At 40.8% G+C, this 27,168-nt stretch overlaps 1 protein-coding gene across 22 annotated transcripts in view; it reads left to right on the top strand.

The window, feature by feature from the left end:
• The first annotated feature begins 14,163 nt into the window (after positions 1–14,163).
• Positions 14,164–27,168, top strand: part of LOC123759141 (protein polybromo-1) — a 98,400-nt gene continuing 85,395 nt past the window's right edge. For 16 of the 22 annotated variants that reach the window (XR_011229365.1, XR_011229363.1, XR_011229361.1 and 13 more), the window contains exons 1-3: positions 14,164–14,302; positions 19,359–19,420; positions 23,364–23,472. Coding sequence is in view for 10 of the 22 variants with exons in the window: in XM_069329026.1 (XP_069185127.1) it covers positions 19,419–19,420; positions 23,364–23,472 (111 nt within the window). In the remaining 12 variants the exon portion in view is untranslated. The remainder of the gene's footprint in view (positions 14,303–19,358; positions 19,421–23,363; positions 23,473–27,168) is intronic. The other 6 variants (XR_011229364.1, XM_069329023.1, XR_011229369.1 and 3 more) reach the window with 5 other exon arrangements.

The following is a 27,168-nucleotide window of genomic DNA, read 5'->3' as shown; positions in this document are numbered from 1 at the left end:
TAGAGAGAGAGAGAGAGAGAGAGAGAGAGGACAAGAACCCGGAAAAATGGTACACAATGAGAGGAGACCACCTCCCTCAACCATTAAAGACTAAGACTTGAGAGTAGCTACAACACCATGTCTAAGTACGGGCTCACCATAGCCCGTGCTACATGGACACTTCGTCCTGAGTAGCTAAATCTGATACAACAACAATACAAACCATGTCTAACACAATAGCCACATGCAAACACGATATCCGGAGTTAGAACGCAGCTAGAACCTTAGTTTGGACACATCTAGAACATTGTAAACCACGTATGTGAGACCAGCTCCAGAGTGTGCAACCTCAATGTCGAGCCCAAGCTCAAAAACCAGATTAGGAATCATAAAGAGGTTTGCAACGAAGATGTTAAATAAATATGGTAATAAAGCAGGAACACAGGCAGAAGAAGTAGGCCTAAAAATCCTGTGAAAACAAAAGACAGGATACACATTAGGCCTACACAACACTTGCGGGAATCAAGTGTTTGAAAAGTGGAAATATTTTTAATGAATGTCAACTTAACATGAATGTATGTGGTGGAGGTGACAGCCACAGACGTGTCTATGGGTGGAGGTGACAGCCACAGACGTGTCTATGGGTGGAGGTGACAGTCACAGACGACTCTATGGGTGGAGGTGACAGCCACAGACGAGTCTATGGGTGGAGGTGACAGCCACAGACGTGTCTATGGGTGGAGGTGACAGCCACAGACGAGTCTATGGGTGGAGGTGACAGCCACAGACGTGTCTATGGGTGGAGGTGACAGCCACAGACGTGTATTTGGTTGAAGGTGACAGTCACAGACGACTCTATGGGTGGAGGTGACAGCCACAGACGAGTCTATGGGTGGAGGTGACAGCCACAGACGTGTCTATGGGTGGAGGTGACAGCCACAGACGAGTCTATGGGTGGAGGTGACAGCCACAGACGAGTCTATGGGTGGAGGTGACAGCCACAGACGTGTCTATGGGTGGAGGTGACAGCCACAGACGAGTCTATGGGTGGAGGTGACAGCCACAGACAAGTCTATGGGTGGAGGTGACAGCCACAGACGTGTCTATGGGTGGAGGTGACAGTCACAGACAAGTCTATGGGTGGAGGTGACAGCCACAGACAAGTCTATGGGTGGAGGTGACAGCCACAGACAAGTCTATGGGTGGAGGTGACAGTCACAGACGAGTCTATGGGTGGAGGTGACAGCCACAGACGTGTCTATGGGTGGAGACGACCAGCCAACAATCCTTAACACTCCACAATTCACCCAGCAGTAATTAGCGTCCTGGTTGTAAGTGGATTGGCGAGTCGTGTCCCAGGACCAATCAGCAGAGAAAGACTTACCGGGGTTGAGGGAAGGGAAATGTGAAGACCTGCTAACACGAGCCAGAAGTGTCGACTCCAGCACCCACCTGCGGGGAAAGGAAACAAAAATGGTGAAACATTTGTCGGTGAGTGAGTGTTGCTGGCCCTCAGGTCTCCTGGTAACACATGATATGGCCAAGCCAACCCGTTCTCGCACTTTCGTATAGTCAATATTGACTTATTAAGTAAGTGCATATGTGATATACTAATTTATTATGAATATTTAAGTTTCCCTTTAAAAGCTTCATAGAAAACACCGACCTCACCTAACCTTCTTAGTATGTTAAGATAAGCATCTTATTGCTTCGTAATTACAATTATTACCTAACCTATTATAAGTATAGGTTAAGTAATAATTGTAATTACGAAGCAATAAGATGCTTATCTTAACATACTAAGAAGGTTAGGTAAGGTCGGTGTTTTCTATGAAGCTCTTCAAGGTAAACTAGTATGTTTAGTATGTCACATATGTACGTATTTAATAAGTCAATATTGACTGTAAGAAAGTGCGAGAACGGGTTGCACATTCTCACCTCAATACACCAATATGTTCAAAATACGATGACTTAGTACAACTGAAAACACCATAATAACGACGTTTTCTATACACGGGCCTCGATAAGTTAGGTTGAGGTGGGTTGCTTGGGTTGGTCCGTTTATGGTTATGAATTACAGTTAGTTAACTGTCAGGGAGGATGGTTTGTGTCCCCCCTCACCCCCCCCCACCCCCCACACACCCTCACTCTCCCCCACACACCCTCACCCCTCATTCCCCCCCCCACCCCACCCACACATATTAATCACTTCCCCCCCCATCCCCCCATTCCCCTGGAAGGGGGGGGGGGGGTGCTTGGAGCCAGTGGAGTGAGCGTGTTGGTGTTACCTCACTCCCCCTCCAGCGCTCACGACACCCCCTCCCCCTCCCCCCCCCCCCCCCCACGCCAGGCACATCACACATCAACTTCCAACTTTCCACTTTTTTATATCAGCGGTTACGTGTGTGTGTGTGTGTGTGTGTGTGTGTGTGTGTGTGTGTGTGTGTGTGTGTGTGTGTGTGTGTGTGTGTGTGTGTGTGTGTGTACTCACCTATATGTACTCACCTATATGTGCTTGCAGGATCGAGCATTGACTCTTGGATCCCGCCTTTCGAGCATCGGTTGTTTACAGCAATGACTCCTGTCCCATTTCCCTATCATACCTGGTTTTAAAATTATGAATAGTATTTGCTTCCACAACCTGTTCCTGAAGTGCATTCCATTTTCCCACTGCTCTCACGCTAAAAGAAAACTTCCTAACATCTCTGTGACTCATCTGAGTTTCAAGCTTCCATCCATGTCCTCTCGTTCTGTTACTATTCCGTGTGAACATTTCGTCTATGTCCACTCTGTCAATTCCTCTGAGTATCTTATACGTTCCTATCATGTCCCCCCTCTCCCTTCTTCTTTCTAGTGTCGTAAGGCACAGTTCCCTCAGGCGCTCTTCATACCCCATCCCTCGTAGCTCTGGGACGAGTCTCGTTGCAAACCTCTGAACCTTTTCCAGTTTCATTATATGCTTCTTCAGATGGGGACTCCATGATGAGGCGGCATACTCTAAGACTGGCCTTACGTAGGCAGTGTAAAGCGCCCTAAATGCCTCCTTACTTAGGTTTCTGAATGATGTTCTAACTTTTGCCAGTGTAGAGTACGCTGCTGTCGTTATCCTATTAATATGTGCCTCAGGAGATAGATTAGGTGTTACGTCCACCCCCAGGTCTCTTTCACGCGTCGTTACAGGTAGGCTGTTCCCCTTCATTGTGTACTGTCCCTTTGGTCTCCTATCTCCTAGTCCCATTTCCATAACTTTACATTTGCTCGTGTTGAATTCTAGTAGCCATTTCTCTGACCATCTCTGCAATCTGTTCAGGTCCTCTTGGAGGATCCTGCAATCCTCATCTGTCACAACTCTTCTCATCAACTTTGCATCATCCGCAAACATCGACATGTAGGACTCTACGCCTGTAAACATGTCGTTAACATATACAAGAAATAGAATTGGTCCCAGCACCGATCCTTGTGGTACTCCACTTGTTACTGTTCGCCAGTCCGACTTCTCGCCCCTTACCGTAACTCTTTGGCTCCTTCCTGTTAGGTAGTTCCTTATCCATTCTAGGACCTTTCCCCCCACCCCCGCCTGCCTCTCGAGCTTGAACAGCAGTCTCATGTGCGGTACTGTATCAAAGGCTTTTTGGCAGTCCAGAAATATGCAGTCTGCCCAACCATCTCTGTCCTGTCTTATCCTCGTTATTTTATCATAGAATTCCAGAAGGTTTGTTAGGCACGATTTCCCTGTCCAGAACCCATGTTGATGTTTGTTCACAAACCTAATGTTCTCCAGGTGTGCAACCAGTCGTAGCCTAATTATTCTTTCCAGTATTTTACAGGGGATGCTTGTCAGTGATACAGGTCTGTAGTTAAGTGCCTCCTCCCTATCTCCTTTCTTGAAGATCGGCACGACATTTGCCTTCTTCCAGCAACTGGGCAATTCTCCTGACATAAGTGACTCATTAAAGATCATTGCCAGAGGCACGCTGAGGGCCTGTGCTGCTTCTTTTAGTATCCACGGTGATACTTTGTCTGGTCCAACTGCTTTAGTTGCATCTAGAGTTGTCAACTGTTTCATTACCTCCTCTGCTGTCACCTCTATATCTGATAGTCTTTCATCTAGGGTAACCCCTTCCAACAATGGGAGCTGCTCAGGCTCGGTAGTGAACACTCCATGGAAACTGGCATTCAGTGCCTCGCAGATTTCCTTGTCACTTTCAGTATATGCCCCCTCTGTCTTCCTTAGTCTTGTCACTTGGTCGTTCACCGACATTTTTCTTCTTATATGACTGTGTAGTAACTTAGGTTGTTTTTTCGCTTTGATTGCAATATCGTTCTCATAGTCCCTTTCCGATGTTCGTCTTATGTTAATGTAATCGTTCCTAGCTCTGTTGTATCTGCTTCTGTTGTCCTCTGTTCTTTGTCTTCTGTACTTCCTCCACTCCCGCCTGCTGGCCATTTTTGCTTCCTGACACTGTCTATTAAACCATGGGTTATTATATTCCCTCTTATTTTTTCCCTTTACCGTTGGTATAAATCTCTCTTCGGCCTCCTGGCATTTCTGTATGACTAGGTCCATCATATCTTGGACTGTTTTTCCTCTAATTTCTTCCTCCCACTGCACTTCACCCAGATAGTCCCTCATCCTCATATAGTCCCCTTTCCTGTAGTCAGCTCTCCTTTCCCAGATCTCTTGTCCCATGGTCATAAGTTTGAATTCCATCATGTAGTCAAAGACTAGGACACAATGGTCACTGGCCCCTAGAGGTATTTCATGCTCTAAATTCTCGATATCTTCTACGTTCTGGGTGAAAATCAGGTCTAATAGGCTCGGTGCATCTCCTCCTCTTTCCCTTGTGTCTTCCTTCACATGTTGTGTCAGGAAATTCCTGTCTATAACATCTACTAATTTTGCTCCCCACGTTTCGTCCCCTCCATGGGGATTCCTTGATTCCCAATTTATCTCTCCATGATTTAGGTCCCCCATGATCAGCAGCTTCGCTCTCATTCTGTGGGCTAGTGTTGCTGCCTTCTGCAGTTCATCTATACATGCTTTGTTGTTGTCATCATACTCCTGCCTGGGTCTTCTACTGTTTGGTGGGGGATTGTAGATTACCATGATCACAATCTTCCTCCCATCTACTGTCAGAGTTCCATGTATGAAGCTTGTGCACTCATTGGTAACTCGATTTCCCAGGTCTTCAAACTTCCATTTCCGCTTTATTAGGAGTGCTACTCCCCCTCTTTATATATAAATAATATATTTATATATAAATAATATATTTATATATAAATAATATATTTATATATAAATAATATATTTATATATAAATAATATATTTATATATAAATAATATATTTATATATAAATAATATATTTATATATAAATAATATATTTATATATAAATAATATATTTATATATAAATAATATATTTATATATAAATAATATATTTATATATAAATAATAAATTTATATATAAATAATATATTTATATATAAATAATATATTTATATATAAATAATATATTTATATATAAATAATATATTTATAAATAATATATTTATAAATAATATATATATATAAATAATATATATATAAATAATATATATATATAAATAATATATATATAAATAATATATATATATAAATAATATATATATATAAATAATATATATATGATAATTATCTTTGTAACCTATATGTAACTCCCTCTTTGTAACAAAGTTCAAATAAAGCAAATATATATGTGTACATACAAAAGAATGGGGATGGTAGAAGATAATATTAGTGTTTAGTGAGTGACCACAAGGTCTCCTCTGAATACTTTTTATTTTCTTCTCCGAGGCTATGGGTCCCCACATTGGCACCAGAGGTCTTCCTCACAAACTTTTTATATAATATATATATATATATATAAATAATATATATATAAAGTTACACCAATTTCAGTATTCGTCATATCCAAGTCTGCTGTGTGATGCACATGTCTTCTTGCTTCACCACCCTGTAATGAAATATTGTTTGTTACTAATTGTTTTCAATAATACATTATTTTATTATATAGTATTTAATTTATTAATTAAAAACCCTTTCCATATTATAGAAAAAAAAAACTAAAACAAGAATCTATATAAAACTATAGAATAGAATAGAATAGATTAATAGAATAGAATCTATAAAGAATCAATATATCATATATATATTTATATAAATAAATATATATATATATAAATATATATATATATATATATATATATATATATATATATATATATATATATATATATATATATATATATTTATATATATATATATATATTATATCCTGCATTATTCCAGCCCATTATTAGAGATAGTAGCCACCTCTTATTTTGGTTTTCTTTCATTATTAGTGCTCAGAAAATTAAATATATCTACATATTTAGTCAAAATCAGTTACATTATTTTATCTTATTCATAGCATAAATGTTCTCAAAGATTACTAAAAAGAAATTGAATTAGACTACAGCAAATTGGCAAACTTTACCTTGTATCTGTTTCCACCGAGTTTGTTTGGGGCGTTCTTCAACATATCAGCAATACTTGTCTCAACATCTCTTTCAGTTGCATTAGTGTGGGTGTTGATACAGGCTTCTGGAAATTTATAAGAATTAATTAATATATATAATTATAATTCACTTTGCCATTCCCCATTCCACAGTCCTCTCGTCCTTCCCACTTCCCCGTCCTCACATCCTCCCCACTCTTCCCACTTCCCTGTCCCATCGTCCTTCTTACCATTTTCCCCTCCCCTGTCCCTTCTTCCTCCCCCACCATCTCCCATTCACCTGTCCCTTTGTCCTCCCCAGCATTCCCCTGTCCCCACCATCCCCAACTCCCCAGTCCCCTCGTCCTCCCCACCATTACCCTCTCCTCTGTCCCTCCTCTTCCCCACCATCCCCCCCTCTCGTCCTCCCCACCATTCCAAACTACCTCATCCGATGCATTCTATAATGGTCTGATGCTTCCATCAGAAAATTGGGAACATCAAATGATCTGATATTCCCATCACTGAAAAATAAGAACAGCTAAAAAAATGAAATGAAAAAAATAAAAAAATAAACTATACTCATGAAATGAACAGTATGGTAAACAACACAGCTCAATTTCAATGCAATGTCACACAAAATTATTAAATCGAAATGAAAATAAATTGAAATCTATGAAAATTCAAATTATCAATGCAATCGGAAATATTGAAATATCGCAACATAATATAGTGTGGGTTGCTCTTGCGTGCAACAGACGGTGCTGTTTTTCAAAAAAGGCATGGTTTTACCTGTCACAAGTGTGGCATCTATACTTATACTCACGAAATGAACGGTATGGTAAACAACATAGCTCAATTGCAATGCAATGTCACAATAACATTTAATAACAATAATAACAATAACATTTAAATATACTTTAAGATATAATCTAGAAGAAAATAAGAACATTGAAATGGTTCATGAACTCGATTTCAATAAAGGACACTATGGGGAACTTTGAAAAACAGTTAATGAGTATAATTAGACAGACTTGTTGCTAGGCAGAGGAGTAAATAATGAGATATATGGCAAATTTTGCAAAATATACCGCACACAAACATTCATACCCAAACAAAGCAAAATGCTAGGTAAGAACAAAGCAGTTAGCCCGTAGGGAAAAGGAGATACCCACAAGACTGGAATACAAGTCATTAACAAGCACACAAGTACTACACCACACAACAACCGCACTACTACCAGAACTGGACGAATCACTACCAAAACAACACATTGCACATCACTACCAAAACAACACAACACAACACAAGCATTGGCAAAGAATTATAGATCAGTTGCACTAACATCCAACATAATAAAATTATTTGAGAGTGATCAGGAGTCAGGTTACTAGTTTTATAGAGACCAATGACCTCCACAATCCATGCCAACATGGATTTAGAGCAGGAAGATATTGAAATACCTCTTACAGCTATCTCTCATGTCCTCTACTTGTACAGTACAGCTACTTGACCATTACGACAAAATCACTGAGATATGAGATAATGATGACACTAACCTCGTCTACTCAGACTCCAACCCACTCATATTAAATAATGATGTAAACAATAAATTAAAAAAAAAAATCCACTTATTAATGTCAACCAACAAACTCACACTAATTATAGAAAGGACCTACAACATCTTACTTGGGAGCAAATCAACAAATGCAATTCATCTACAGTTACACAATGTTAACATCAGAAATAAAAAAGATGGTAAGGCAGGTCCCTCGTTAACTAGAAATATGTTTTCAGTGTACACTACCATACTCTAATTGCACTACACTACCATACAGTGCTCTACTCCCATACATTGTTCTCCCATTACCATGCATTGTTCCCATTACACCACCACCACACTGCTTCCACTACACTAATGTACACTGCTCCCACTACACCAAACTCAACCTCCACGAGCACAATTAGGTGCGTACCGCTGCACTCTTCTCCCACTACACTACCTGCTACCACTACCTGCTCCCACTACACTACCTGCTACACTGCTCCCACTACCTGCTCCCACTACACTACCTCCTACACTGCTCCCACTACACTACCTGCTACACTGCTCCCACTACACTACCTGCTACACTGCTCCCACTACACTACCTCCTACACTGCTCCCACTACACTACCTCCTACACTGCTCCCACTACACTACCTCCTACACTGCTCCCACTACACTACCTGCTACACTGCTCCCACTACACTACCTCCTACATTGCTCCCACTACACTACCTCCTACACTGCTCCCACTACACTACCTCCTACACTGCTCCCACTACACTACCTCCTACATTGCTCCCACTACACTACCTCCTACACTGCTCCCACTACACTACCTCCTACATTGCTCCCACTACACTACCTCCTACACTGCTCCCACTACACTACCTCCTACACTGCTCCCACTACACTACCTCCTACACTGCTCCCACTACACTACCTCCTACACTGCTCCCACTACACTACCTCCTACATTGCTCCCACTACACTACCTCCTACACTGCTCCCACTACACTACCTGCTACACTGCTCCCACTACACTACCTCCTACACTGCTCCCACTACACTACCTCCTACACTGCTCCCACTACACTACCTCCTACACTGCTCCCACTACACTACCTGCTACACTGCTCCCACTACACTACCTCCTACACTGCTCCCACTACACTACCTCCTACATTGCTCCCACTACACTACCTCCTACACTGCTCCCACTACACTACCTCCTACACTGCTCCCACTACACTACCTCCTACATTGCTCCCACTACACTACCTCCTACACTGCTCCCACTACACTACCTCCTACATTGCTCCCACTACACTACCTCCTACACTGCTCCCACTACACTACCTCCTACACTGCTCCCACTACACTACCTCCTACATTGCTCCCACTACACTACCTCCTACACTGCTCCCACTACACTACCTCCTACACTGCTCCCACTACACTACCTGCTACACTGCTCCCACTACACTACCTCCTACACTGCTCCCACTACACTACCTCCTACATTGCTCCCACTACACTGCTCCCACTACACTACCTCCTACACTGCTCCCACTACACTACCTCCTACATTGCTCCCACTACACTACCTCCTACACTGCTCCCTCTACACTACCTCCTACACTGCTCCCACTACACTACCTCCTACATTGCTCCCACTACACTACCTCCTACACTGCTCCCACTACACTACCTCCTACACTGCTCCCACTACACTACCTCCTACATTGCTCCCACTACACTACCTCCTACACTGCTCCCTCTACACTACCTCCTACACTGCTCCCACTACACTACCTCCTACACTAGACGGGGCCAGTGGGTGGAGTAGTGGTGGAGGGACTGACCATGGTGGAGGTGGTGCAGGAGACGACAGTGGTGGCCGCTGACGCCCTGCTCTGCCCCTCCCCCTTCCCTCCCATCCCTTCCCACATCCCATCCCACACCCCCTTCCTACTTAACCTACATTGATATATTTTCGAAGCCTCGTGAATATTGCACTAGATTCACACACTATGTAATTATTAAAGGTGGTTAAACAGCTAAAATTGTTTAATATTCATGAAAGAGATGACGTTCATTATTGGTTAAAGTTGTAACATAAACTGATTCTTTCCGCATCATAAACTAATAAGATGGCAAATACTCAGGTGCAGCAATTAACACTAAAACGCGGCTCATATGTAAGTATTTTATTATAGGGTGTGATGCGAAGGAATCGTGTTTAGTCAGTCGTGAATGCTGGCCCGGCCACCTTACAGTATACACGTACTAAAGAGTATTTTTTGTTTTATTACTCCGAACGTTTGACCATTGAAAATTCCAAATTTAAGAAATTAATTTCGTCCTCAGTGAGGTTGATTCTGGTAAGACTAAGAACGCCAACTCTAAGTCGAGGAACCGCAATGAGACCTTAAACAAAAAAAATCTTCAGATTTTTGGTGGTCTTTAAAAAAAGGTATAGGAGTTTTGATCCACTATTCACTTAAATATACACAAAGTACACAGACTCTTTTTAAAGGACTACTATCTACTATCGCCATGACTACCAAATTAATAGCATTACATTACCGTAGACTGATGAAGAAAAGAACCTAGCACGTTCAAGTATGTTTATTGACACAAGAAAAAAATATATATCAAAGGGATAGAGTAGCTTAGGTTATTTCTACCCCACTCTACTTCAAGTCCCTCCAGGGGCGCACAAATACAGTGAGTACAAATACACAAATCACAATACAAGAATCCCATTTAACATTGCAGGTTAATATAGTAAGCACAGGAAACAGGGCGGCCCTTGTGGATTTGTTCATTTGATGCATTACGTATGCAATTGTGATTTCTGTGTGTAGTGTAGTGTAGTGTAGTGTAGTGTAATACAAATTCGTCCTTCACGTATGGCAGAGGAAAGTCTACTTGGAAGGATTCAATTTACATGAGATTACGATTAGGATATAAATATATCTGGCAATACGGTGTTGATGTCAGTGAAAAAGATAAGGAGTGTAAATTATGTTGTATGCCGTCCGCCCACACCTTAGAACATTATGTATTAGAGTGTCACCTTATTGAAAAATATAGAAATAAGGAAATAAATAGTGTACCACATCAAATTGTTTGGATGTGTGATAATGGTATAATAGACAGTATACTTAGGAGCTACAAGAATTTTGCCCCAAGAATGTAACAATTATATGCTGTACTTGCTGTATGCAATGTTAAATGGGATTTTTGTACTGTTATATGTCTATTTGTACTCACTGAATTTGTGCGCCCCTTGAGGGACTTCAAGTAGAGGGGGGTAGAAATAGCCTAAGCTACTCTATCCCTTTGAGATGTATTTATTGCTTATCTCAATAAACATACTTGAACTTGAACTTGAAGTGTAGTGTAAGCACAGCATATAAGTGTTACACTCATTGGGGCAAAATTTTTGTAGCTCCTAAGTATTCTGTCTATCATGCCCTTATCACACAACCAAACAATTTGATGTGGTACACTACTTATTTCCTTATTTCTATAGTTATCAATAAGTTGACACTAATACATAATGTTCTAAGAATTGGGCTTGCGGCATACTACATAATTTACACTCCTTATCTTTTTCACTGACATCAATACCGTAGTGCCAGATATATTTGTATCCTAATCTTAATCTCATGTAAATTGAATCCTTCCAAGTAGACTTTCCTCTGCCATACGTGAAGGACGAATTTGTATTTATTATTGAATAACTCTTAAGTGTGTTACTACTGTCCACCATTCAGAAGTACACTTACATCGCATCAGGCTTGGATACCCATGTGCATGGGAAATAGGCTTACAGGTTCCCCAAGATGAGAGGAAATGTCAGCACTGTGGAGAAATGCCCGACAGACCACTGGAACATTATCTAACACAGTGCACAGTTACAAACCGGAAATTATCCGGATTTCAGCTTAGATTCAACAGAACAGAAGAAGTTGTTAAACACATGGGGCAAAATCTTACTGAAGCGACCATACGAGTCATAAATACTCATACTCCGCCCAAGTAAAACAGAAACAAGCAACACTTAGTGAGCCAGCCAGAGGCTTAGGGCCCGCGCAGGAATATCCCTGCAAAAAAAAAAAATGTCATTCTCTTTACCATTTCTTCACCCTCTTGGATCATCTTGGTTCTTGATTTTATTTGTTTCAAGGTTATCTGACATACAACATCATGGAGACCTAGGATATCTGCTCTGGAGAAGGTGCAACACCGAGCAACAAAAGTCATTCCAAAGTTAAATCACCTCCCGTATCAGGAACGCTTGAAGGCCACAGGGCTATCAACATTGCAAACAGCTATCTCATTGAAACTTAAAATACTGAACAAGTTAGAGGGTGTTGATCCGGATACTTTCTTCAGAAGGTCAGATGTAACACAAACAAGGAGCAACGGTTTCAAGCTGAACAATCCACAATGTAGGACTGAGAACTGGAGATGCTTTTTCGCCCATAGGGTTATTAACCCATAGAACCGCCTACCCGCCGAAGCCGTAACTGCCAAAAACTGTGTTTTTTAAAATATACCTGGAAAAGATCATCAAGGCAAATGACGGGACATTCAATAAGCCGCTAGTTTAATTCCTGTCCTCATCGAGGCCACTAAGGTTAGTGGCCCTCAGGTAAATCATTTCTACATTGTGGCTTGTTGAGCTTGAAACCATTGCTCCTTGTTTGTTACATTTGACCTTTCGAAGAAATTGTCCAGATCAACATCCTCCAAATTGTTCAGTTTATTCTTGTATGATGCGAAGTCGTATGATTTTGTATGATGTATGCGAAGTCGGATTGCGAAAGGGATCTGGGAGTTATGATTAGTAAGAAATTAAAACCAAAGAATCAATGCATGAATGTTCGTAATAAGGCAAATAGGACATTGGGATTTATTAATCGGAGTATTAGTAACAAGACACCAGTTGGTGTTGTTCTTCAGCTATATTTTGCTCTGGTTAGGCCCCATTTAGATTATGCAGTTCAGTTTTGGTCGCCGTACTTAGAATGGATATAAATTCACTTGAACGTGTCCAGCGTAGGATGACAAAGTTAATTCCCCAAATTAGAAACCTTTCATATGAAGAAAGATTAACAAAGCTTAAATTGCATTCACTGGAAAGCCGAAGAGTTACTGATGACATGACAGAGGTTTATAAGTGGATGAATGGATATAACAAAGGGGATATTAATAGGATATTAAAAGTATCAACACAAGACAGAACACGAAACAATTAGTTTAGATTTTTGGGTACTGGTTCGGTAACAGGTTCAAGTTCAACCCACATAATGAGGATGGGTTGAACCTGACCAGTGCGAGTCTTACTATGCGCGCCTCTCTCTAGTGTGTATATGCTCTAAGCTCTCATTTTTCCCCCCCACCGGAAATCAAAAGGCATTACGGGCTCACCATAGCCCGTGCTACTTGGAACTTATTGTTCCAGGTAGCGAATCTTTAACAACAACAACCACCGGAATTCCTATGAAAAAATTTCACACCTAGTCAACTTATCCCACATATCATTAACATAAAATACAAATATTGCCTAATTAAATATTCAAAAAGGCTATATATTAGTGATCTATGTTCAATTTTGTACTCCACTAAAGCCACTTTGCCACTTTGCGTAATAGTGGCTTTAGGCATTGTATGTACTAGCTCTACCTATAAGTTAAACAATCCTTGTAAATATTTATTGTATGTATGTACCTTACCTAAATAAAATTGTATTGTATTGTATTGTATTGTATTGTATTGTATAATTTAGCATTTTACGGGTGCAGGTATAAATAAAAAAAATTATGTATTATTATTGTATATTACTAATAAATTTAACAGAATGAATAAAACTAAATACGAGGATTATTTTATAGCATATAATAAACTCAAATACATTAATATGTGTGTGACCCTCGCCAGGACATACCTTGGAGGGAGGTGTTATTGATCCTTAATGGCCCCTATGCTCGCTTCATTCACACAGTACCTCAATGTGAATCATATATATAGCAACGAATGGTTGTGAAATATACATTTTAATATCTTAACACATTTTATTGTATCGTTAAGAGGGCTTGTGGTATTGAATATTTTTGATAAAGAGTTCAGAGAAAAGAACCATAAGCTCAGTATTCGATGTTGTTTGTGGTAGACAGTTGTGGCGGCAAGTGTTCCCTTGATTGTGTGTGTTGTGCCAAGTGTTAAGCAGTGTGAGTGTTTCCAGGTGAGGGCCTCACAGGCAGTCGACAACACAGCTACCACGGCAGACAAAGACAGGTCCAGGTCGCAACACCTCGCCCGCCGCCACCTTGTCCAGTGTTGCCTGGTGTCTAGCACAGAAAAATGTAGCCTAGCACAGGGGGTGTTGCGTGGTACCTAGCACAAGGGGTGTTGCGTGGTGCCTAGCACAGGGAGTGTTGCGTGGTGCCTAGTACAGGGGGTGTTGCGTGGTGCCTAGTACAGGGGGTGTTGCGTGGTGCCTAGCACAGGGGGTGTTGCGTGGTGCCTAGCACAGGGGGTGTTGCGTGGTGCCTAGCACAGGGGGTGTTGCGTGGTGCCTAGCACAGGGGGTGTTGCGTGGTGCCTAGCACAGGGGGTGTTGCGTGGTGCCTAGCACAGGGGGTGTTGCGTGGTGCCTAGCACAGGGGGTGTTGCGTGGTGCCTAGCACAGGGGGTGTTGCGTGGTGCCTAGCACAGGGGGTGTTGCGTGGTGCCTAGCACAGGGGGTGTTGCGTGGTGCCTAGCACAGGGGGTGTTGCGTGGTGCCTAGCACAGGGGGTGTTGCGTGGTTCCTAGCACAGGGGGTGTTGCGTGGTGCCTAGCACAGGGGGTGTTGCGTGGTGCCTAGCACAGGGGGTGTTGCGTGGTGCCTAGCACAGGGGGTGTTGCGTGGTGCCTAGCACAGGGGGTGTTGCGTGGTGCCTAGCACAGGGGGTGTTGCGTGGTGCCTAGCACAGGGGGTGTTGCGTGGTGCCTAGCACAGGGGGTGTTGCGTGGTGCCTAGCACAGGGGGTGTTGCGTGGTGCCTAGCACAGGGGGTGTTGCGTGGTGCCTAGCACAGTGCAATATATGTGTGTTAGCAATATATGAGTTAGGGAGAGAGTTCAGTGAGTTAGGGAGAGTCAGTGTTCAAGGGAGAACTGGATAAGCACCTCCAAAGGATACCTGATCAACCAGGCTGTGACTCATACGTCAGGCTGCGAGCAGTCGCGTCCAACAGCCTGGTTGATCAGTCCGGCAACCAGGAGGCCTGGTCGACGACCGGGCCGCGGGGACGCTAAGCCCCGGAAGCACCTCAAGGTAACCTCAAGGTAAGGTAGGGAGGTAGAGGTGGGATGCAGGTGGTGGAGCCATGACTGTCATGGCTCTCTAGTCCACTATGTGTCGCGTCATCTCACTGCTGCCGAGGTATGTCTCCTGTTGGTTCAGGCGATGCTACTATCTAAATTTTTCATTTTGATGTAAAACATTTAGTTGATTGTTTTTATAATGTGGGCAGCTATAAGTATACAAACACAGTACTGAGGAGTACTACTTATAGGGGTAGCACTATGGGTAAGGGTAGGTAGGCCCAGCCCACAGGGAACTAGTTTCCCAAAATGTGACGGTCTGCAGTCGAGAAGTAGATCGCCTAACCCTAGTCACAGGGGGGGGGGGGAGGAGGTAAACTCCAGTTACAAACTTACACTTTTAAAACCCTAAAACACAAAGTACAATACAATACTCTACCACATCTACTTTGTTAACTCCAAGACTCCACAAAAGCTGGAGACGAGTCACATACTAGTAACTAGTGGTATGAGGCTATGATTCCTTAAGGGACAATTAAACTTAACCTAAATAAATATACAGTATGTATATCAGACACATGCTCTTATGGCCAGGATCTCGTTTTAACTTTCATGAATCTCCAGGTTCTAACCAGGGTAACACAGACAAAAGTACACTTAGAACAGAAGGCTTGCACTTTAACCCTTAGACCGCGCCTATTACTGAGCATATTGGGGGCCTAGCAGCGAAAAATATTCAAATTATGTAAAAATAACTTAAAAATGTTATGCAGATCTCCAACTTATTGGCTTCATTGCGGTGAAACTCAAAATATTGTGGAGGAGACCCCACGTGGTACAACAACAGTATAGTAATAGTTCACCTTGAGTTGTCGTTGGGGAAGGTAGGTCTGGGAGGACAGGTGAAGCAAGTCTAGGCTTCTCAGGAAGGATAGGATAGAGGGAGTCAAAGCCTCTTCAGTAATCCTAGTAGCACTTATCCTAAGTGCAGGTGGTGCCGGGTAGGCGTCGTCCGCGTTTTTAGGTTTTCTGTAGACACTAAACTTTAGTGAAAAGTCTTCCCTATGAATAAGCACATCATACTTATTCGTATGATGTACTTAGATGTACTTATTCATAGGGAAGACTTTTCACTAAAGTTTAGTGTCTACAGAAAACCTACGAATAATTTATCTTATGTTCATTATTTTTCAGGGCATAGATACAATATGAAAAAATAAATTTTTTCTTCAATGTATCTAAGAGCTCTTCGAGTTGTGAGTCCAGAATTCTTAGATGAAGAGTTTAAGAATATTGATTCGATTGGTCTCAAGCTTTGTTACCCACTGAATTTTTTGGAAGTTTGCCGTAGCAAAGCACGTCGTACATATTATAATAATATGTACGACGTAATATGTAATAATAATAATATTATAATAATATAATAACCTAGGTCCCTAGGTTTGTTAGGTACCTGAATGCCCAATTGTTAGGTACCCTAACAATTGGATATTCAGATCTTCATACGATTCTGGCTCCTACATGTTACAATAGGGGTCAGTTCGTAACAAGTGTGGTACCAGATAGTGAGGTAATTGCACTTTCTTTGAACCCTTATACAGTGGCTTGACACTTAGTCCTTAAACATGCTAACAATAAAAGCTCTTCACACATAATGTTTAGTGTAGTAATAGAGTATGATTCCCATAATCAGAAATAAGAACATAAGAATTAAGGTAACTGCAGAAGGCCTATTGGTCCATACCAGGCAGCAGCTATTTATACCCACCCAATCTCATTCATATATATGTCTAACCTACACTTGAAACAATCAAGAGATCCTACTTCTATTATGTGTTGCGGTAATTGGTTCCACAAATCAACATCTCTGTAACCGAACCAGTATTTACCCAGGTATTTCCTAAATCTAAATTTACCCAATTTATGTCCAGTGTTTTGTGTTCTGTTTTGTGTTGATACTTTTAATACACTAGTAATATCCCCTTTGTTATGTCCATTCATCCACTTATTCACCTCTGTCATGTCACCCCTAATTCTTCGCCTTTCTAGAGAATGTAATTTAAGCTTTGTCACTCTTTCTTCATATGACAGGTTTCTAATTTGAGGGAATAACTTCGTCATCCTACGCTGGTGTACTAAAAATAGAACGTGAAATAGAAAGCTTGTTAGGCTTATTGTGGTCCGGTTACCTTGCAATGATTTCGGGGCTGGCTGATCGCAGCCTGACGTATAAATCACAGCCTGGTTGATCCAGGTATCCCTTGGAGGTGTTTATCAAGTTCTCTCGTATGGTATGGGGTGCATAATAAAAGAAAGAGAACTCTTGAACACTGCGAGGGGTCAGTCAGCAACCTGCTCTCGCACAAGACAGCACATATATGACTTATTGCTTATAGTCATTATTTTGCTTATAAATAAGTATATTGACATATTCTAAGCCATATTTTTTTTCAAGCACTAACTTTTTCTGTTTTATTAAACAATAGAGATTTTATACAAAATTTGACAATATCCTGAGTTACTTTACAATTTATTTAAATATTTTAGTTTTGTTTTATTATTTTTATAAAACTGTAATATCAATATAGGTATAGGTACTAATTGTAATATCTTAACATACTGAGAAGGTTATCTTGAGATGATTTCGAGGCTTTTTTTTAGTGTCCCCGCGGCCCGGTCCTCGACCAGGCCTCCACCCCCAGGAAGCAGCCCGTGACAGCTGACTAACTCCCGGGTACCTATTTACTGCTAGGTAACAGGGGCAATCAGGGTGAAAGAAACTTTTGCCCATTTGTTTCTGCCTCGTGCGGGAATCGAACCCGCGCCACAGAATTACGAATCCTGCGCGCTATCCACCAGGCTACGAGGCCCCTACGAGGTTAGGTTAGGTTGTGGTTTTCTATTCAGCTTTTCAAGGTAAACTCAAATATTCACAATAAATTAGCATGTCACATATGCACTTATTCATAAGCAAGATATTGACTATAAGCAAGTGCGAGAATGGGTTGCGGCCAGTTATGCCCCTTATGTGTAGTGAGAGCGTGTTGAACAGTCTCGGGCCTCTGATGTCGATAGAACTGCTCATCACAGTGCATGCTAGCCCTTTTGAGGATCACGTTTTTGACATTACAATGTGGGAGGGGCAGCTGGCTCCTTTATCCCAAGCCTGTACTTGTGGCAGGTGGGCTTGCCCTGGCTTCTCAGAATCTTTAGTGTGGGTAATCTTCAATTCCTCTCCTCCCCTGTGGGGTTGTAGGTCCTGGGCCAGCTCCTCTGCTCAGTCATTATGGGGTGGTCGAATTGATTCCCTGCTATGGGGGGCCCTGTCCTGCAGGACTTGCTGAACCTATGATTCATTCTCTACCTCTCAGGTCTGAGCCACTCCATTCACTGTCCAATCTTCCACATGACCATTTTCAGTCATGTCTGTCTGGCTTTGTAGACAGGTGCCTGGATGGTGTTCCCCATTTATCCAAGGTTCAGGGACTGGGTATGTTTTCATATGGATTTCTCGGTGGCTGCTTTTAGGTCCCTTCCTTCGCTGAATCTGGCTTCCTGGGCTTTTATACCAGATTGGCATGAATCATAGTTTCTCGTCTTCGCTGTTTAAGGTCTGATTCTTTGCAGAAGTCGATGACTCTGGTTTTGGCTCTTATTGTCCTCTTATGACTTATATACAAAGACGATCTTAATTATCAGTACTTACACGACATTGTAGTGTTTGGCAGCTCAATGCACACAAGCGTCTTTGATATACATACTATGTAGGCTGATCCCACCCTGTAGCCTATACCAGGGCAGGTATTTATTCACTGATGGAAAATTAGTGCAGTAGCCTGTAGGCTAGACTATCTTCACCCAATCCAGAGCTGATACACTAAGGTGATACTAAGCTAAATTCACTTCCAAAGTCAGGCAAATAATTTTCAGAGTCATACCTGAATATTCTGACAGAATTAAATTTCTAATCCTATATTTTTTGTTTTTCAGATGTCATCCTTACCAGGAAACAAGTAGGACTTCTTGAGATTTCAGGTTTTGCTCTTTGAAATGTAAGTACATTAGCAATAGTGTTCATTAAACATAGTATAGTATAGTAAAGGTTTTAATATCCTGATTCCAGGTTCTACTTTGACTAGTAAATTCATTTACAGTGCTAATATACAAATTAATGTTGAACAATCCTCAGAATCAGACAAAGTATTTGCCAGGGTCCTCAAAGAATGTAAAGATGAGCTTAGTGAGCTCTTGTATATCTGTATATTTAATAAGTCTTGTGTATTTAATAAATCATAAAAATGAAGCGTGTTCCAGAACTGTACTGTAGTACTGTACTACGATTATGGCTTCTGTTTTTAAGAAGTGAAATAGATCACTTGCATTGAACTATAAATCATTTTGCTTGATAATTATTGTAGAAAAATTGCTTGAATCAATGATCACAAAGGTTATTCATTTACATTTTGAAAGACAGATTAATAAAAAAATTCACAATACAGCTTTACAGAACATCACTTGTTAGCCACAGCTAACAACACTGCAGACCAGGCATAACAGGCAGATCTCATTGAAACTTTTAAATACTGAACAATTTGGTGGATTGTTGATCCAGAAATTTCTTCAAAACGTCAAATGTAACACAAATAAGGCGCAACGGTTTCAAGCTCAGCAAGCTACATTGTAGAACTGAGAACAGGCGGTGCTTTTTCATCCACAGGGTTATAAACCCATGGAACTGCATACCTACCTATGCAGTAAATGCCAAGACTGTTGAATTTCAAAATCAAACCGGAAAGAATTATGAAGAGCCTCGATACAGGGAAGATACCAGCAGCACTTAAATCTGCAGATATAGCTCCTCTGCACAAGAAAGGTAGTAAAGCTTTGGAAATAAATTATAGACCAGTTGCATTAACATCACACACAATAACATTTTTTGAAAGAGTGATTAGGTATCAAATTTCCAGTTTTGTTGAAATAATGAACTTCACTACCCAGGTCAAATGGATTTAAAGTGGGAAGATCCTGTCTGTCACAGTTACTCAACCACTATGATAAAATCACAGAAGCCTTAGAAGAAAAGCAAAATGCAGATGTTGTATACACAGACTTAGCAAAGGCATTCGACAAATGTGACCACAGAGTGATGGCTCATAAAATGAGATAAATAGGGATAACGGGTAAAGTGGGGCATTGGATTTTCAACTTTCTGTCAAACAGAATGCAAAGAGTGACAGTCAATCAAATAAGATCAAGCCCAATTGCAGTGAAAAGCTCTGTACTCCAGGGCACAGTTCTTGCACCACTGCTATTTCTCATTCTTATCTTGTATACAGTATAGACAAAAATACTAGTGACAGCTTTGTGTCATCCTTGATACAAATATCAGCATAAAAATTGTTTCGGTACAAGACACTGAAAAACTTCAGGCAGATATTAATAAAGTCTTTGATTGGGAACTGAAAATAACATAATGTCTAACGGTGATAAGTTTCAGGTACTTAGCTATGGTGAAAACGAGGAACTTAAATGAAACACAGGGTTGTAGTGTCACAATGTCCCACACCATTGCTGGTAGCATAGACCTTTTTTAGTAAATCAGCAAAAAGCCACCTGGCCTCAATAAGTAGTCTAGGGTAAGGGAAAGTCCAGAAAAAATCCACCAATTTACTGTGGCAAACTTGTATACATGACACTGCTGTATATACAACACAAATCCACGAACTATTACTTAAACTAACAACAGCACAAGTCCAGCAGTTAAAGAATGACCACAGTGTATCCAGTCATAACTGGTATATGCTGAGTCATGACAGGAGTACAGGACACAATCAGATCTACTCTTAGAAGGAAAGCAACATGTAAAAGATTTGGGCATTTTTATATCTGACGACCTGGCATTTAGTGAACATAATCAAGCAAATATAGTGGCTGCCAGGAGATGACAGGATGGATTATGAGAGCATTCCTGCTTGATAGGGTGCTGGGAGTTCTACTTCCCAAGCCTGGACCGAGGCCAGGCTTGACTAGTGAGAACTTGGTCCAACAGGCTGTTGCTTGGAGCGGCCCGCAGGCTCACATATCCACCACAGCCCGGTTGGTCTGGCATTTCTTGAAGAAAACTACTATCTAATTATCTCTTGAAGATGTCCACGGTTGTTCCAGCAATATTTCTTATACTCGCTGGGAGGATGTTGAACAACTGTGGACTTCTGATGTTTATACAGTGTTCTCCGATTGTGCCTATGGCAACCCTGCTCTTCACTGGTTCTATGACATCACTATGATATGGCCTTAGGTGCCATGGAAGATGATCAAAACACAGATGTAATATACATAGATTTTGCAAAAGCTTTCGACAAATGTGACCATGGTGTTATTGCACACAGAATGCATGCAAAAGGAATTACTGGCAGAGTAGGGAAATAGATCTTCACCTTCCTAACGAACAGACTGTGGAAGTTCAACTTCCTAACAGAACTGTGAAAAGCTCAGTTTCCCAAGGTTACCGTACTTGCCTCCGGTACTTTTTCTCATCTTAATATCAGACATAGACAAGGATACAAATTACAGTACCGTATCATCATTTGCAGATGACACTAGGATTTTCGTAAGTCCCCAATATAGGGGACCCAGCAAATCTCCAGTTTGATGTAAATCGGGTCTTTCAATGCCCACAGATAATATGATGTTTAATAAAAATCAGTTCCGGCTCCACCACTATGGAAAAAAATGGAAACCATATATAAACAGTCAAATCACATTATAGAACGAAAGAACAAGGTAAAGGATCTGGGAGTAATCATGTCGGAAGACCTTACATTTAAAGAATACAATGAAGTAGCTGTCACGACTGCAAGAAAATGACAGATTGAATAACAAGGACCTTCCGAAACAAAGGACCCCATGCCAAGGATGATACTTTTCAAGACACTAGTGCTCTCTATGGTGGAATATTGTTGCGTACTAACAGCCCATTCAGAGCCGAAGAAATTTCTGACCTAGTGAGGGGCTGGTTTCAAATCTGAACACAGATTACGGCACATGAAACCAGTAGGCATGGCAGGATGTGCAAAATACCCCCGTTGAAAAGCAGAGGTGCAGTAGGTACTCTGGGAGAGAACTCCATCAACATAAGGTCCCAAGACTTTTAAACACACTCCACATAAGGAGCATAACTGGCTGGCCTCTTAGTGTTCAAGAAAGAACTTGACAAACACCTCTGAAGAATACCTGATCAACCAGGCTGTGATTCATACATCAGGCTGCGAGCAGCTGCATCCAACAGCCTGGTTGACCGGATGACCAACCGGGAGGCCTGCCGACCGGGCCGTGGAGCCGTTGATCTCCGGAAGCTACACATGGTAGCATGTGACTGATATGTGATATAAAAGATGTGCCATAGTGATATATGTGACATAGAAGATGCTGGAAGATCAGGTTCCTAATATGCACAGCAAAATAACAACGTACTGGAGCGAAAGATATACAGTACATACAGTATTAGGAAATGCAGAATAGACTGTGAAAAGTGCCATAGGTACAATCGGAAAACAGTTGGCGCATCAGAGGTCCATGGCTCTTTAATATCCTGCCAACAAATATAAGAAATATTGCTGGAATAAAAGTGCATCTGTTCAGAAAGCAGCTAGATAAGTTTCTGCAGGAAGTGCTGGACTAGCTAGGTTGTAATGGATATGTGGGTCTTCTAGATTAAGTTATCATAATGCAAGCCTGGCTCTAGGCTGGGCATGAGTAGAATAACTTTCAGGACCCACTCCAATTATACTCTTATACTCACAGTATAGTGGCCAAACAATTGTAAGAAGCCTTGTGGTAAGAATTATCCTTCTCTAAATCTGTTTTCCAGGGTTTTGTAGGCAATTGAATATATTTTTTGTGATTGTACTTCTGAGCATCTTTTGAAAAAAAAATTATGATTAAGGCCTACTTTAATTTATAATTTAAGGGTTTTCTTTATTTTGTATTTTGTAGGTTGTCCATGGCCAAACGCAAGCGGCTAGATGGAGAAGATTGTGGGGGAGGTCCATCTACTCCAGCTACTGAGGGACGACCAAAAAGACGAAGGAATGACACAACACTTGTGAGTCATTATTTGTGAATTGCTAATATCATGGTAATTGTTGCATATATGTTTAGTATACACCTTTAAATAGAGACTGGTAATGAGCACTTTCAGTGTTTCAAACTTGGGTCCATTGATGAGTCTATAGACTGACGTCTTAATGTATCAAGTAGTTAGAATTACGTTTTTTTATGTGACATAAACTTTATAATAACTATAAAAATAAAACAAACATTTTAGCAAGCATATTTGGGTCTCTTTAACCACTGAACTGTGCCAACTGAGAAAACTCGGTCGGTGGGAAACTGCGCTAACCAAGAAAACTTTTTTTTTTTTCGTACCCATTCTAAATGTGTGCTCGGTTGGTTGTGTACGAAATGGACTCTTAGGACCTCCAGTGAGAGGCAGCCATCTTGGAAAAAATTCCCAGAATGCCCTAGGGCTGCTGACTGGGTTAGTACTAAGTGAGCAACCATGGGTAGCGCACGCGCCTCTGGCTCCCAAACGCCTGTCCGACGCGGTGTTGAAAGATCGTGCTCTTTCGGTTAATTCAAACTTTATTGTTTGAAGAACATAAGGGTCATAATATTGGTGAAGCTAGGCACAATAATGACCTAACACAAAGGTCGAATGCAAGTGATACAGCATCTATGAGGATGATACAGCGAGCGTATCCAGCTGTAGCTCTGACCGCTACCCTTGCCCACCTATGTAATCTCCAATTTATATAGATAATACCTAGATGAATCGTATTCTGCGTTCAGTGATGATGCATCTGATACAAGTAGCATAGATGAACAGTGTTAGCGGCTTCCATAGTGGTGTTTTCCATAGATATTTTCAAGAATAGCTAAATCTCTTCTTGACTAACTGACACTCTTCGAGGTTGGCTTAATCTCTTCCTGTATGGGACCTTACAAAGCGATCTTTTCCAGACTACCTTACAAAGTGATTTTTATCTATAATCTCTTCAAGACTACCTTATGCTTTACAAGCTTGGCTACATACCACCTACAGGTACTAAAGCCAAGGATGTATGTGAGTGCATTATTTGCAAGCACACAGAACGAAGAAACAGGAAGCGAAAATCTATCTGTACCTGGTGCAACGAAGAGCGAAGTCGCGCTGTGTACCATGGACTACTTCGTTGATTATTACTCCATTCCGAAGTACTGAGTATGTAATACAGTATGTTACTGTGTAAATAGTGTGTGAAACTACATATTGTAATTATAGGGAATTTTTAACAAGTAATATTGCGACAACATTTATTGTGGATAAATTACTGACACATGTATCACAATTCCATGGAACATTATGAACGTTCTACTGTATACATATTGTAAAGGACACAAATATGTATCATATACGATTAAAAAAAAAAAACGCATTGGAAATACATAGAACAAATAATTGAAAATATATTTGTGGTAACACCCGGTGCTTGAATGGCCCGCGCGACTATGTCTGGGTGTGTCACGCACGGGCGACCAGCCCCTGATGACGTCACAGCATACCTTGTCCATGTCCCCACAGCCAAAGTAAATGGAATTTGGTATTTACTTTTACAAAGACATATTCAGGGAAGGGAATTTATCATTTTACAAAGAAAAATAATTTTTTGGGAACACTTGATTTCATGCTCACTGGGGGAATTTCACAATAAACTGAGCGCATCACAGTGGCTAATAACTGAAAATAGTTGAAATACTGTATATGTAATTATAATGAAACTTTTTAATTTAATAACTTATTTGTTGTATACATTCTGAAAACTGTTAATCATCTGTCTGCCATATCATCAGTTCATCAACAGCTCATTGATTTTGTCACAGTTTTATGTACAAGGCTCATGATATTACAGTGCAAACTCAATTCAACAAACTACGTATATGGACCAATCCCAATTCATGGAGTGGGGGATTCATTTCAAACAGAGATGGCTCCTGGAGGCCTATACTTGTGAACGAAAACTGGGAAAAGTCAAAATCAAAACAACCATAGATTTTGGTTTTAAATGTCCTCAATGGTTTTCCCAAGGACCCAATTCTTTCTTCTAATGCACCCATCTACGAAAATCATTAACAAACGTGATTAGAGTCATTAAGTTACTATTCATACCCTAAATGTTTCCCACACACTGTGATCTGATTTTATTTAGCAAAATTTTAATTTCAACCTGTCATATGAAAGACAGCTACCAAGAGAACTTATCTGTAAAGAGATTTTAACCACATATCTAGCATATTTGTTATGCCTTTGCCTCAAAACCTCATTTTTAAAGAGAAATGGGCCCATATTTGTGAACAAAAACTGGGAAATGTCAAAATGAAAATGAACCATAGAATTTGGTTTTAAATGTGTTCAATAGTTTTCCCAAGGCCCCAACTCTTTCCTTTTATGTTGCGCCCATCAATAAAAATCATTAAAAACTTAATTGGAACCATATTACTGTAACAGTTACCATTCATACTCTAATATTTCCCATGCTCTATGGACTGATTTCACTAAGGATATCTTTATTCAAATGATGAGTCCCAATAATGTGGTTGAAGATATGATTGACCACATATATATGATATATGTGTTTATTTTGTGAAACTCATTTTGTGTATACTTGCAAGTATTTTGTAAGTTTGTATATTATAATTAGAGTACTGTATATATATTTTCTGAGGAGAACCCTGTTGGCTCCCTGCAACTATTACACTGATTAAGTGCCATATTACTGACAGTCATTGGTAGCAGAGTTCTTTTTGCCTACCATAGACCACAAGCCAGAACCTGGTCCCCTCAGAAAGGTGCAGGGAGCAATGGCCCATGAACACTTTAAATGTAAAGTTTCTCATCTTTGCCATCAGCAGGGAATGGCTTTCCCTGCTGTAGGCAAAAAGAACTGCACGACTGATGACTCCAAGTAATGTGGCACTTAATCAGTGTGATAGCTTCACCGAGCCTCTGGGGCTCACCCAAAAACTGACTTCTATTTACATTCAGTGCTGGGTTTTTTACTATTTTCAGTTATGAAATAGAGACCCATATAAAAGCATATTTTTCCTTTACACTGTTAGTAAAAGGTCTGAGATGTTATAAAGAAGAAAAAATATCATATCAAGTACAGGGTACAATTAATATTAAGATAACAGTCCATAGACTGGTCAATGGACCCAAGTTTGAAACCCAGAGTGTGTTCCTTACCAGTCCTTACATGCTTTTATGTAAAGTGTAACTTGATTAGCTATGATATTGAGGGGGTGGATGTTACTTGTGGTAACATAATAGTAAAAGGCTGTTTGTTTATTTATTTTGTTTATTTATATACAAGAAGGTACATTGTGTTGTGAGAGTACAAAACATTGGTGTTCATAAATTCTTTTCTGAAGAATGAGATGGTGGGCTTCTGGAGGGGGTCCTTTGGTTTTGGATGCTGTAATGGTTTGGCTGCGGGTGCATCATGCACTGTGTCCAATGGCAGCTTTGTGCTGTTACCTGCAAGCCACCAGTTCTGTTTCAGTGGATTTGTTGTGGGTTGATCTGGTGTCCCTGGATCCCTGTTCTGTTGCAAAACCACTAACATGCATAGCATTTTGAGCAGGTCCTTAATATAATGGATAAGAGTAATTAAAATGTACATTACAGCAGAATTTGATTTCAACATAACTACAATAAAAATTGATTGTATTGATTATACTGGTGATGCATGTCTTAAGTACT

This window comes from Procambarus clarkii, chromosome 22 (genome assembly GCF_040958095.1).
Source record: "Procambarus clarkii isolate CNS0578487 chromosome 22, FALCON_Pclarkii_2.0, whole genome shotgun sequence".
Classification (NCBI taxonomy): Eukaryota; Metazoa; Arthropoda; class Malacostraca; order Decapoda; family Cambaridae; genus Procambarus; species Procambarus clarkii.
This window is presented reverse-complemented; position numbering and strand designations above follow the sequence as displayed.